This window comes from Balearica regulorum, chromosome 10 (assembly GCF_011004875.1).
Source record: "Balearica regulorum gibbericeps isolate bBalReg1 chromosome 10, bBalReg1.pri, whole genome shotgun sequence".
Taxonomy (NCBI): domain Eukaryota; kingdom Metazoa; phylum Chordata; class Aves; order Gruiformes; family Gruidae; genus Balearica; species Balearica regulorum.
This window is the reverse complement of record NC_046193.1, coordinates 1,891,774-1,906,170: the sequence shown is the minus strand read 5'-3', so window position 1 is coordinate 1,906,170 and position 14,397 is coordinate 1,891,774. Positions and strand designations below refer to the sequence as shown.

General features: G+C 41.7%; 1 protein-coding gene across 17 annotated transcripts in view; it reads right to left on the bottom strand.

The window, feature by feature from the left end:
* The window catches only part of IQSEC1 (IQ motif and Sec7 domain ArfGEF 1), a 337,175-nt gene that overhangs the window by 139,556 nt on the left and 183,222 nt on the right, over positions 1–14,397 (bottom strand). The window contains exon 1 of one of the 17 annotated variants that reach the window (XM_075762696.1): positions 8,310–9,222. The exons of 15 other annotated variants lie outside the window; for them this stretch is intronic. In XM_075762696.1, the coding sequence (XP_075618811.1) occupies positions 8,310–8,386 (77 nt within the window). In that variant the 5' untranslated portion in view covers positions 8,387–9,222. Of the gene's footprint in view, positions 1–8,309; positions 9,223–14,397 lie in introns of those variants that run through there. One more of the 17 variants, XM_075762689.1, reaches the window with a different exon arrangement.

Sequence of the window (14,397 nt, the reverse complement as noted above, 5' to 3'; positions counted from 1 at the left end):
TACAAGCTGTCTTTGTGCTGCCAACTCGCAACAGGAAGGTGCAAGAAGTTCTGCCTCCTTCCAAAATTTCTTCCCACTTCAGTACGCTGCCTTTTCCAAACTCAGCATCGTTATATCTCCCCAGGACACCGAGTACCTGTTTTATTTTCAGTGGATGTATTAATAGGCACAACCATGAAGTGCTGCCCCCTGCATCCAAAGGTTACATTGTCCTTAGGTTTCCCCCCAGATTATTTCCACATTTCGAGATTGAGCAGACAGCCCAGGTCTCTTGGAGCTGCATTTCACTGTCTGCAAAACAGGGAAAGCAATTCCCAATTTCTTTTTTAGGAAGAAATCTTTAATTCAAACAGCCGCAATCACTAATTCAAAGACGATGCTATGATACCGGCACTCTCAAGTGCTTTATGAGAACTGAGCAAATAGTTGAGGCCACTGAAGATGCCTCCAGCCCGAGCTATCCCTGCCTCGCTGACAGGGTACTGCTGCCTATTGCAGAGTCAGCATAAAGGACTGTCTGCTGCTCAGCTGCTCTGATCTGCAGTCTGGAGCACCGGCCAAAACCGCTGAGGCAGGTGAGTTTGCACCAAGGCAACCTGAAACAGCTGAGATAGACACACTTTTTTTGTTTTGCTGATTGCCCACAGAAGCGGTGAGCTGTTGCAGGGGAGTAAAAACAATTGGAAGAATCAATATCTCCAAAACGCTGGAACAGAATTGACTAGAAGTTGTTTGTCAGAGCCCTCAACTTAGCCACTTCCAAGCACATACCACACATTTAGTAACAATAATAGAATTCTCCCAATGTTTTTGATTGCTAAGAGAACCCAGAGCAACTACTTGCCCACTATGGGATGGAGAGTACTTGAGGATTCTTAAAAAAATAAATTAAAAAATATTGGAGAGGAGGGCGGTAATGAACAGAAACGAACTGGGGGATTTCAATCTATTTTGTGGTTTTTACACTGGAAACAAAGCTGCTGCAGGCAAAGATATTACAGGGGAGGTACATCACTAAGTATTTAAAAATGCTAGAGCTAAGGTTCCTTCACAAGTTGTAGGTGGTGTATTACTTTTAAATGATATTAATAGAAAGACAGCACTTAATTTGGAGTCTCCCATTCTATTAGTCTGCCCTCTCCTGAGATTCATTCATATTTTGCATAAAAGCCTGCATGATAAGCAGAGGGCTCTGCTGGTACAGCCAGGGAGAGGAGCTGAGAGTGTCAAGCCCCTGTCACGGAAGTTACCGTGAAGTGGCTCAGGGAAACCAAGCACCCAGGACACCTTATCTGATCTCCTTTTTGATAAAGTCATGTGCTCCGGATGCATGCATCACTTTACACAGCTAAAATCATCTTACTACTTCAACTGCGCATAGGCTCATCCTAAATTAGGTTAGTGTAACATTCCTATGAAGAGAGGGAAAACGAGTATACTGCAGCCTTCCAGAGTGAAGGTGGCAATCTGCTTATTTTCTTGAAGTTTCTACCAGGACAAAATGATCACAAAACAGAATTTAACAGCATGTCTATTATTATATAGATTATATTTATAGGTCATTTGACAAAAGGAAAATGCAAGCGTTAGAGCTTGCTTGGTTTTGGTTGTCAGGACAGTTCCAGACCTATTTTTAACTTAGGTAGCATTCCCTTTATACAACAGCTATTACCAATTAAGGATTGAAAGGAGCCTTGCAAATAGATGGGTTTTAAATTTTTAGATTGAAAAGCATTCTGGATTTTTAGACAATTTGGGATATCTTTAAACCTTCAACTTTTTACAAGTCAGCATTTTTACCAGCTAGGAGAAGGGGTTGAAACTCAGTATTTTCACCGCACATTTCTTCCTCAGCCTTCACTGTATTTTCTTTCCTTCCCTTTTAAACTTCCTTTTCTGATTTTTCACAAACATTCCTATAAGTATGCAAGACACAGTGTTTCCCGGGAGTTTACAGCAGTGACATCCACATACCAGTCCTTCTGCGGAACAAAGTCAGCATGATTTTGGCATTTTGATAAAGGACATCCCCAACAAGCTGGCAAGTTTGCGTTGCTTCGAGGAGGCCCCTCCAGTACCCCTCCAGCTGCGGCTTCTGCCAGACTCCTCGTATGTCTCCAGGCCTCCACCGTGCTCCCAGACTCCCTTTTCTGTGACTTAATCTTGGAAGACTATCAAAGGAAATTCAGAAAGCTTCCAATCCCCCTCTGCAGGGCGCATAGCCAAACGCACAATTAAAATGTGACTGCTCTAGGGGCTGCCCATCAGTTGCATCTAAATACAGTAGAGACCAGATAGGGAAAGAAAAGCCTGGCAAACAACGTGCTCTCTAGGGGGGCAGCGAAAGGGCAGGCATCACCAGCTACGCCTCTGTGACAGCCCCAGCACAGATACCACCATTCTTCAAAACCCTAACATGAATCTTTGAAGCTCTGTTTGTGGAAGGTTAAAATCCATACGAATGCGAAGAACGGAGAACCTGAGGACTCCAGATGGCTCCTGAGTGAGAGGGAAGGGGGTAAAGGAAGGCTTCAGAAAGCCTTCACTTACTGAAGGCTGCAGAGAGGCAGAAAAAGAAAGGCATGTACACAGACAACTGTCTCCAGTCTGAAACTCAGTTTATCAGTTACAGCAGTGGTAAGGGGAGACACATCACACAGCCCTATATATTTGCACAGGATTTTTGCTCAGCAATGCCACAGCACACCTCGGTGAGATCAGAGGATGGAAAGTTAAGGGATCCTGTAAGATGACTGCTCACCAGGTAGGAAGGAAGAGCACCCTGGAAAGTTAAGACAAACCAGAAGTATGAATTTAAGGCATAGGAACAATGTGTTTTGAACACTTGCACAAAGACCCTCTTTTAGATACAAGTAGCATTAATTACAGTACAATGAAGGCTTCAACAAGATTAGCAGGTATTTCAGGTATTTTAATTTAAATTTCTCAACATGAAATCACTTTAGTTTCCTGAGTGTAGACAAGTCCTCTGATTGCTTTTAAGGCATTTTGCTACTTTGTGTATTTATTTGAGGGTTTCCTCTTAATGATTTTTATGCTGAACGTGGGAATACTGCAGTCTGCACTGTTTGCAGGCTATACTTCATAAGGATGGTGGATTTGGGGGGATAAGGAGGAGGAGAGAATTTTATGGTCTCAGCTGCTCTGCAATTGCATAAACGTTGCCAACACAAACCTCAGGAGAAAGAGCTGTACTATAGGCATATGACTCAGCCCTGCTCTGGATGAAGTCACTGTCAAGTGAAGCAAACTATTTGTTTCTAACAACATATATGGTGAACTCTAAATGCAAGTTCAAGACAAAGCTTCAGTAATTTTTCCCACCCACTTGGCTATTGTTTTGTTCAAGATATTGCAAAGGAGCTCATAATTTAAATGACAGCAAGAAGCAAATCAAACCGACATCACTGTCCATAAGTGTGCAAAAGAAGTTCCCTGATCTCTCATGAACTAGAACCTCAGGATTTTTCCTCCCTGCTCACTGTTATTGAGATTTGTAACTAGTATACAGCTATCGCTTCCAGGAATACAGGATTATAGTATTGTATATAACACACCATCTATAACTATTTTTTCCCTTTATTAAATCTGTTTCTAAGTAATTAATTTAACAATAGCATTCCCTTTAACTATGTAGTAACGCACGACCATGGAGCTCCTTGCATCTTTCTTTACGCTGCATTTTTCTTAAAGGGAACAGCAGTACTGCTCTGTGCCTGTTAGCAAGCATGTTATCTGGCACATCTGAACCCACCTCACATAATCCTAGATGCAGAGTCCATGCTGTTAACACCAGAAATGAGGAACAAAGACTATCAAAGCACATTCTTTTTAACAAAGAGTTAACCTAGAGGACAATCCTGACATAGATCATTTAAAGCACATGTGCTGTCTTTGAAACTGCATCTAAATTAAGGCTGGCAATTCCTTTAATGGCCTCAAATGCTACGAATTTGTTTGGATAACAGAGTGGGAAAGAGGATGAGCCCAGAGCTGCAGGTGCCCTGCAGAGTGCAAGATCAGAGTGGCTCTGAGTGGCTTCTGACACTTGGTTACTTTGTGATATTCTAGTATGGCAGCAATAAGCTACCAAGCAAATTCATGAAAGCATTCTCATTTATAATCATCACTGAAACATCCTAACGGGACTGAATCATATACCACAATACAGACCTACTCTTGCCCAGAGATGGGCTTAAGCATGAGATTCAATCTTTCCTGAATCACAATGTTGGAATTGCCAGTCCCAACTGAAGACGAGCAGAAACAATTCCAACTAATCCCTGCTTCAAAAAAAAAAAAAAAAAAAAACCAAACCAGTCATCTCTCACTTATTCCATCGGTGTGGCTGGAATCAGATGCTTGTTAAAAATGGCCCTAGTTGTTCTGTAAGAGACTCATATGTCCTTTAGAGAGATCAAACTGATGAAATAAAAGTGAAAGGTAAGAAGAAACAATTTACAAACTGTTTCATTTGTCAAGCAACTGGATTCCAGTACAACAGCCTTTACAAACATGGCCCTTTATGTTTTTTAAAATACTATTATCTTAGCAAGAAGAGAGAAGATACTCTGGAAGGAAAAATCCTCCCCAAACTACAGATTATAGTTGCCTTCACTGGCAGTCACAATTTTCTCACCTTACGCTTTATCTTTAATGCAATGCTAATGGTAACAATTTCTCGCTTGGGCTATTACACACCAGCTGGCAGAAGCACAGCACGATGCACCCACTGGCTAAAGAAAATCTTCACTTTCACATGCTAAACCTGAAGTCACATGATTTTATAATAATCCATTGAGTAAAGCATGCGACACTCATCCTCAAAATCCCACAGAAACCCTACAGTGATTTGCTCATCTTACACTTTCATCTGTTATAGAAATATATCTCTACACTTCTAGTATTTGTATTCAAAGGATACCGAAACCCAGCACTTTAGGGAGGGGTTATACAGCACTGACCAAAATGCACTCAGTGTTGATGGCAACAGAGAGCTGAAATTTGATTTTCATAAATCAGTGAATTACCAAACATTTTTTGGACAAGGTTTCTTACACCAGCCCCCCCAGTTTGCTGCATACAATCTGCTACACCTTGGAGAAAAGCAGGCTGTAGGTTTATATACACATTATTGGAGGCATCAGCATCATTACCTTGCAGTAACTTTGTTTTGTGAACATACATGCAATGGGTAAAGTCCTGGCTACTGAAGCCACTGCCAAATTTAAGAAACAGACTAAAAGTGCAGTTGGTTTATTTTGTCCTATTTCCCCCTTTCCCTTGCTGTGTTGAGGAAATAAACCTCACTGAACCAATTCTCACGGAGGAGTGCACACTCTGCAGAAGCCCTCTACCCTATGTTGGGTGCCTGCCCTGAGCTGGGCTTCTCGGTAGGAACGTCATATGCACGGCTTGCTACAAAGAGCTTTGGAGTTGGAGTTTTACCTTGTATACCTGAATACCTTTGAAAACTAGCACCTCAGAAGGCAAAACTGCTCCTAGTTTTACTCTGTCCCATCACCCAGAATCACTGTTTTCTTGCCGTGCCCCAACTGGCACTACAACCACAGGCGGCGAGGGGACTTGCTCATGCGCCCTGTCCTCCTCTCCTGCTCCCAGGGCTGCAGGGACAGGCCACCACCACAGTCTGCCTGAGCCTCTCGGTACCATCTCGTTCTCAAGGGTTTGAGGAAAAAGCACACTTAGCAACATAGCTCGCCAGCCCTATCCCGCCACTTCAGGGTGTACGTGTTGTGTGTGCACACTATCACACAGCCAGCACGAGCACTGCTAGGCACCCTGCGCAGACTTTTCTTGAACTCCATGGATTTCAATACTGATGCACAGTTCCATGCAAGTGGCTCCCAGTGCAAGACAAAATTATACCATAAATCAGAACTGTCCAGGTCAGGCAACAGACACTATCCCGCAAGACTCCCCTGAGTAACAAAAGCTGAAAAAGACAGCTTGGTTTCTGAACATGGAGCAGCAAAGCCACAGAGAAGCTGTGGCTTTCTGAAGCAATAAGAAACATTTACCACAGTTTTGAGCACTGACTGCAACTGAAAATAAGTCATGCTCTGCTCAGTCCACAAAAGGAAAGAGAACAGTCACATTTCTTGTCACGTACGGCTTGCTAAGCGCTGCTGGGGAGGGTGAGCGCACGAGGAGCGATGAGCAGAGCTCTCATGGCCAAGCAATGAGGCTCTGAGTCACCCCAGAGGATCAGGAACACATGGCTTAAGGAGGAGGTGGGCAGCTATTCCACAGCAACCCTGTGTCTGCTCTGAAAGGTCACCTGCTGTCACAGCACTACCTGTACGCAGGGAAGGCTTAGGGGTTTGGTACTGCTGCCCCCACAACTTGGTACTGCATCTCTGAAGCCGTGGCTGGTCACCAGGTGAGAGTGGTGGCACGAGGGAATGTCATACAGGGGCGTCTGAAGTTTGCTCCTTGCTCCTGTCCGCATCCTTCGATACATCTTCCCTTACACCACTGAGGTATAACAGAGGGGGGCAATAACCCTAACACTGACACTAAAAATTTGTGTAGTAAGACCCATGTAATGAAATTGCTACTCAAATCTTGTTTTGGTTTTTATACATAAAAATAAGAAATATATACACTTAGGCACACACAAAACTCTTCCCCACAGCCCCTTGCCTCTTTTCCAAGAGGATTTTAACTTATCTTCAATTACTAATAAATAGTAATTGAAAGTAAGTCTCAAGAAAGGGTGTGTGTGTGTGTGTGTGTGTGCGTGTTTGTGGTGGGTTTTTTTCCCTTTTTAAAACATGAGAAAGTTGCAACTTTCCTTCAATTTTCCTGTTCTCAAAACGATGAAAGCAAAGTGCTTCTATCTGATATTTAAGTACTTGAGTCCTCTTTTTACTTCTGTTCACGCAAACACACTCCAGGAGGAGGGCTCAAATACATCTAGGTTTTGATGACAAATAAATTAACTATCTGGAAGGAAATAAATGGGCAGTCCTTAGATACCACAGAGGTTTCCATTAGGAGATGTAGAATAACTCTACAGTAATTCATCTGCAACAAAGCTGGGATTTCACCAGGAATCCAAGACATAAAGCTTTAGTTTAGTTGTATTTATTTGTGTCAAAACAGTTTGGCTACATTTCTATTATTTTATATGGTTTCTCAGCAAGGAAGACATTACAATGGCTGGGAATAGGGTGGAATTTTTTTGGCTTAGAAATGAAATCTGTGAAAAGCTGCAAGAAGAGGAGAATAAAGCTATCTTTTGAAACTTCACAAGCCAATGGTCACAGATGAGGGTCCTATATTACTCAATGCCAGAGTGTGCGGGGCACCCCTTAAACCTTGAAAAAGATTGGAACAGTTCCCTTTTCCAGCCTTCAGTCACTGCATGAAAAATTCAACTGCAATTAGCATTTAGTACAAAGCACTTTCTGTAGTCTGACAATAGGTAGTCAGACCAGAAAGTGTCCATAACAAGAACAGAATCCTATTTTAAAGAATTGCACGGTTTTTGTTAACAGCAAAGTGACCCCCACGTTTTCCCCAGAAAATTCAAATACATATAATTCCCTCTGCTTAGTAGTGTAAATCAAGAGCAAAAAACCAGAAGTTTAGATTAAAAAGCATCAGGGTAAGTTCAGGGACATGTTAAATGGAATTGCTTATTTTGCTGTTCCATTAAATAGACAAGCTCAATGCATCTGACACCCAGTCCTATTCTTTATGATCACTGTTCACCATCAATCATTTAAGCCGGATGTCAGACCTGCCTAAGCGAAGTGCCCGTTGCTCTGAATGGCTGTGATGCGTACTTTGTGCTGGGAGGGAGATGAAAGATGAACTATTCTATTACTAAATATCTCTGGGAAAAAAAGATCTTCTCTGCATTACATAAATTTCCGTGACATTTCAATTAATCTCCTAGTGCTATTTACAGTCTGTACGCTACACAACACATGCTGCCGTGCCTAAGGATAACATTTCAGAGAAGAAAAAGTACTAATTGAGTCTTAGCTGAGATGATGTGACTTAAAGTAAATGTTAAAACCAAACAGCATCATCACCTTTCACATCAGCACGCACAGAGACAAACGTAGCTGATAATCAATGCAATAAAAAAGCAGCTTTACAATCTTTGTCACAAGTTCTCATTAATTCTCTACCACTCCCTTTTCCCCTGCATATTTGCCCTTCAGCAACAGAGTAGAACAGCAAGTAAAAGCACTGGTGGCATCATGTGCAGCCACCAGGTTCTGAAAAGCATTTCAGAGTTAATGTTTTCTTACCTTTTATAGAAACCGTGAAGAGGCTGGAGACACAAAAACTGCCAGTAATCCAAGCAGAAGGCCTTTAACTTCAGCATTTTCAAATACTTCTACTGCAGCAACTGTAGTCTGCAGCTAGGTTTTAACAACACAAGACTTCTTTTTGTTATGATTTGAATGACTCAAATCCAGCCCAACACACTCCTCTCCTTATTGCTGCAGCATAAGTGTTTCTAATTGCTACCAATATATGCAGCTAGTCATGCACATGGCACCGCACCTGCACAGTTACAGTATCCTACTTTAATACAAAGAGGCAGTCGCACAAAGGATACAAATTCTTTGTATCGCTCTTTGATCCCAACTGCGATTTATCTTTCCAAAAGTCCCCAATACTACCTGGTAACTGTTACTGCACAGAAATCCCACTTCTCCTTTTGGCTATTTTAGGCCATTCTAAAAGCCCTCCGGTCAAACAACGTGTATATATTCCAGCTAAGGTTTTCAAAGGACCTTTGGAAAGCATCCTTAAAGCTCACGGAACTTCGGAAAATGCAAGCAATTATCTCAATCAGATCTGACAACAACTGCCCTATAATCACAGCACTGCTATGATCCCATCACATGGGAACTGCAGGCTTTTTTCCTTTTTCTATTTTTTTTTTCCTTTTAAATAGAGCAGCACACAACTCTGTTAATCAGCTCCTCCTGTGTAAATCACATCAGCTCCATTGTCTGCCAGCACCTATGAAAACTGTGGGCTCCTTATGACAGGGGAGGGGAGAAAAAAAAAAAAAAAAAAAAGGAGGGGGGAAAAAAAAAAAAAAGATAGGCAGAAGTGCAGACCCTCCCCACTCACAAACCAAATGAAGCTTATCTTATTCCCAACACACTTGGCCAGCGAGGTCTGCGTGAAGCACAACTAATCACGGGAGGCACATGGTGCGCAGCGGGGCAGCCCCCGCCGCCCCCGAGCGCTGACGCCGCCCCGGCCGGCTGCCGGCGTTGCCGGGGCAGCGGGGACACGCCGGTACCTCCCGGCGGGAGCCGCCGCCGTGGCCCTGCGGGGACAGACCGGCGGCAGGGCCCGGGTCGGGGCTGGGCGGTGAGCGGGGTGCCGAACGGCAGCTCCTCCGCCCGACTCGGCTGCGGCGAGAGCCGGACGGCGTCTTCCTTCCGCAGGGAGCGCAGGGCGATTAGCTGCTTTAAAGGAAATCGCCAAATTACCAGCGCTTGCTACTTAAAACCCCTGGCTAGACGCGATAAAAGCAAATTGCTTTTATTCTGAAGACAGGAGCCCAAATTTAACTGACATCTTTTATGGAAGACATTGGCCCAATTCTAGCACCACCGCTCTCCCCCCCAACCCCTGCCTCCATCCTTTCCCCTCCACCCCAACGTGCACATTTACTCCGCAGGAGTCTCCCGGGATACTCCGAGCAAGAGTTAACAGTGCAGAACTCCCAGTTTGCAGGAGACCTTAACGGCGCAAGAGAAGACTTTAACAGCAAATTATCATTTTTTAAAACAGTCGTCGTTGTTGTTGTGAAATAACAATTGTCCTAGTGGAGATTGACCAATTCTCCTGTCCAGTCTGCTGTTTGCTTTTCCAGACGCTGCAATTTGGGTATTTCTCATTCTGTTGAGTTTTTGAAAATCACTAATAGTGAATGTTTAGGATACAGCGTGCAATAGTATCAGAGAGGTAACAGGAATTTAAGAGTTCAACAGAAACAACAACAAACCCAACATCAGAATCTGAGGAAATACTTAAAAGCAAAGATTCTGGCACTTGGACAAGTGGTCTTAAAAAACCCCACACCAAACCAACCCACCAAAACCCCAAAAAGCAAAACAACAACAAAAACGCAAAACAAAACCAAACCAACCCACAACCACCCACCCCCATTTTTAACACTGTTCAAAAAATATGAAAAGAAACCCAAACCCCTCAAGCTTAACTGGAGGCTCTTTTCCACGTAGACATATCTAGTTGCCCAAGTGCCTGGATAATAAGCTATATTTAGGGATCCTTTTGGTTTCTGGTTTTACTCATTGTCACTGTTCAGTTACATAAGAGCCTTGCAACTTCTTAGAAAACTGGTTTGTGTAAGTTTACTTGAAATGAAACAATAAATATAGTTGAGTAAGATTTGGCACTTTCTTTAGTGAAGTAAAGAAATCTGTAAATTATACCTAGACAATGTCACACTTTGCCTGGTATTTCCCTAAAAAATATATTGTACAGGATAAGTGTGGAAACAAACAGGCTCTGAGAAAAGCAACTTGCATGAAAAAGCATGAACATGATATGCATTTGATTTGGGCCTTTCAAAAAATAATTTCTTGTAAAGAATTTAAAACAATCAATTGCCTGTGATGCCTGCATTTACTCACTGGGATTTCTTGCAGACCAGCTTCAGAGCTGGTACTGTTGCAGTGATTTCTAAGAAAACATTACTGCTTACTTTTGAGAAGCAAGCCCCCTAACAATATTAAATACTGGGAAAGTTTAAGTCTATTTTCCTTCCTGAACTCATATTCCCTCGGGCTTCATTAGCTTGGCAATTTTGAAGACAGTGATGCCATCATGCAACGGATATCAAAATCTTCCAGCTTTTCATCCCTACTCTGTTTTCCAGGGATGGTTTTATCTAAAGAGGAACTGAAAGGCCCTGGCGATCCAGTGCCTGCTGCTGAGCCCCAGCCCTCCCCAGTCTCCCTGGTCCTGCCTCCTGGTTTGGGCTGGGCTGGTCCATTACAAAGGCCATGGTATACTGCCAAGAGGAAACCTTTTCTTTTTATTTCCAAGAACAAACAGTTGGGGGGGGGGGGGGGGGGAAGTTTGAATTCTCCCTATTGGAACATTCTTCTGCCTGAATTTCTTGAGATTCCTTTAAAAAATAAAAAAAAAAAAAAAAAAAAAAAAAAAAAAAAAAGCAGCAGCAAGGAATGCCTCGCCCCATAACCAAGAAGATCTATTGTCAGGATCAAGGAAGGAGAAGGGGGAAGCCATACTGACACAATTAAGCTCAAGAGCCACCATCTAAAGATTTGATCCTGAAATGAGATTTTTCTGAAAACTCATCCTTTAACTGTTCACATTGCAAAGCAATTTCTTTCTCTCCATCATACCCTTTCAAGAAAGAAAGAAAAAAAAAAAGAAAAGACACTGTTTGTCACCTTAATTACTTACTTCTAAATACTGGACTTTCAGTGAGTAGAGGCTATGGACCCATGAATTTTCTGACAGCAACCAATGCTGATTATACTGCACTGCATGCAGAGAAAATGCTAATTAGGACTTTTGCAAATGAAAAGCACCATGCTCTCAACATGTTCTTCATTTTTACTTGTCTTCCAGAGGAAAACAACAAAGAAAATTGAGCTTCATCTCACGCTCTCCCTGGATATAAAACTAGTTCTTTCAGAACGGCATTTAGTGAAACCTTTGACTTGGAATTCCCAGGCCTAACAAGAGTAGGAATTTCTGGACATGCTGCAGCTTCAGCACGGGTACCATAAGTGAGCTGAAAATTTCTGTAGTCCTTTAGAGTTTTGCTATGCAGAGGCAGCTCTGGCAGCAATGTACCGAAGCCTCTGACAAGGCTTTCAAAAACAGCCACTAAAAAAAGGGCAAAGTGAAAATCATACAGTACAATGCCTCTTTTTTAAGGGATGGTTGTCTTGTCAATCCATGAAGTTCTGAGGCTGAAGTAAAACAATCCACTGAAGAGGGAGAGCGTTGTATAAAATAACCCCAGCATGACATCAGTGCCTGCTAGACTTACTAGTATACTGATTTCTTGGGGTTGGGGAAATCAGGAAAATTGATTTTTCTAGCTATATCTTTAACCCTTCATAAAATACATAAATTACTATTATTTACTTACTTACACCCTTATAGTGATACACCAGGAACATTCCTGAAAGATATTTCACTTGCCCAGAAAGAACAGTGTATTTGCCTGCTTACATGGAGTACAGAAATTGGAAGCCTGCGATAAGAAAACTGTTTTCCATGAGTCTTTCATGATTCCAGGGTGAAACACTTAAATTGCCACACACAAAAACTTCATGCTCACGATCGTGGAGCTCAAGAATATCGTGAGACCAAGACAGCATGGTTCGCATACTAATTCCATGATATCCCCTGTGCACACCACAGTAAAAAGTGGGGATCATAGAAGGAATACATAGAAGGGGTACAAAACAAGATTTTGTGCAACCGAATAGATGCTGAACTAGTTCCTGGGAGGCTTAAAGGCCTCATTGCTCACAGAATACAACAGCACACAAAGCTCCTGTGCATTGGGTTCCTTTCTTGATATTGGAAATCAAATAGCCTCCAATACAAGTTGGTGGGAAAATTTCCTAGGTTCCCGATGCAAAGAATAAGGAAGACTTTGACGTTAAAGGTGCTGCCAAACCAGATCTCTCTTCCCAGCCCTCTTACACATTTCTGGGTACCACTTCAGCAAGCATCCCTTCCCAATCAGGGAAAACGGAGGAGCTGAGTTCATGCAGAGCTCTCGGGCTCTGCTGCACCGTTGGACGCCTGGGCACGTTGGTGCCGTGCTCTACAGAGATGCCCAGAGAATCAGGGACATAACAATCAAGCTCTCTGTTCCTCCTCACCTCTTTGCTTGAAGCCTAGGAGCGCTCCAGTAACTCAAAACAAAGTTATTTTGCTTCAAATAGCTCTCAGATTTTGCACTCCCCCACAGATGAATATTAATCATCATCTGATACTATCCTTAATTTCTGGTTATTACCTCTCTAAGCTGCCTAAATTTCATGAAGTAGAATGGTAAGAAATTTGCTGTTCTCCTAATGCTGAATTATCTTTTCTGCAGGTCTGTTCTCCAAATTCATACCAATGCTAGTTAATCAATTTGTTACGGAAGACAAAAAATACGCCATGAATATCTGCAAAGCTTAAATATTTAAATTTCTGGTAGAAACAGGTCTGGTAGTACAACACTCCAGAAGGCCCACATTAAGATTTAGATATTAGGAAAAAAAATATTTTCAGATACCAACTTCAAATATCCAGAACAAATACTGTGCAGGCTATGAAAGAAACTGTGCAAAACAAAACAAAATATACATACATATATATAAATGTATCATGCCAATTTGTTCAGATTTTTCTCTTTATAAAGGACATAAGCAAATTTCTCACATTATTCTTTATGGCACTAAGCTTTTCTCTGATCTCACAAGGATGTAACTTTCAAATTGAACCTACAGAATCCAAGTGCAGTCTAAATAAATCCAGGGGAAACAAATGGATCTCTCTTGTGGGGAATCTACATACAATTGAAATTTCACACAATCAGAAGTCTGGATTACAATGCTCCAGAACAGGCGAGAACTAGCAGAGTGGTTCTTCAAGGGCAAACTTACCTTGCTGATGGAACAGGAGTTTAGTGGGCAAAATGCAAGAAAAGTAGCCTGACCAGACAATACTAATTGCTTGACAGGACACTACACGGGTTCATATTAACTGGTACATTCCTTTTTATGGGTCATTCAAAGGCAAATTGGCTCAAGAGGTTCATGAGAAAACGTTCAGTAACAAGAAGTCTTCTACTATCTTTCATTTTACTTAAAAATAGTAGCCTTAATTCTGTTTAATTACAACTCCAGAACAGGGTTCTTTGAGGTACTGAAGTCAATTAGATTTTACATGCTGTTTCTTCAATAATTATTTAACCCTAGAAAAAATCCACTGCTTTAGCTGATAATATCTGGAAATTTCTTTAAATCTCCTCTATCATATTTAAAAACTCTAGAGTAAAACAATCATACAATTATTTCATTTGTAGTTAGAGTAGTGTTTTTACATCCTCATCTGGTAACTCCTAGATATTATTTCAGCCCAATTCTCAAAATTCAAAAGGACTTACTGGATGCAAGCACATTTATTTCCAAATACTTTTTTATAAAGACGGTTCTCAAAAAATTTACAAGTATTCTCAAGATTATGTGTTTGAATTAGTTTAGGAAAAGTCTGAGCACAGAGGTTTTATAATAATGAATGGGATAAAGAAGAAAGTCTCAAAATCTCTCATAACTTACAGCTTAAAAAAATGTTGTAAAAGAA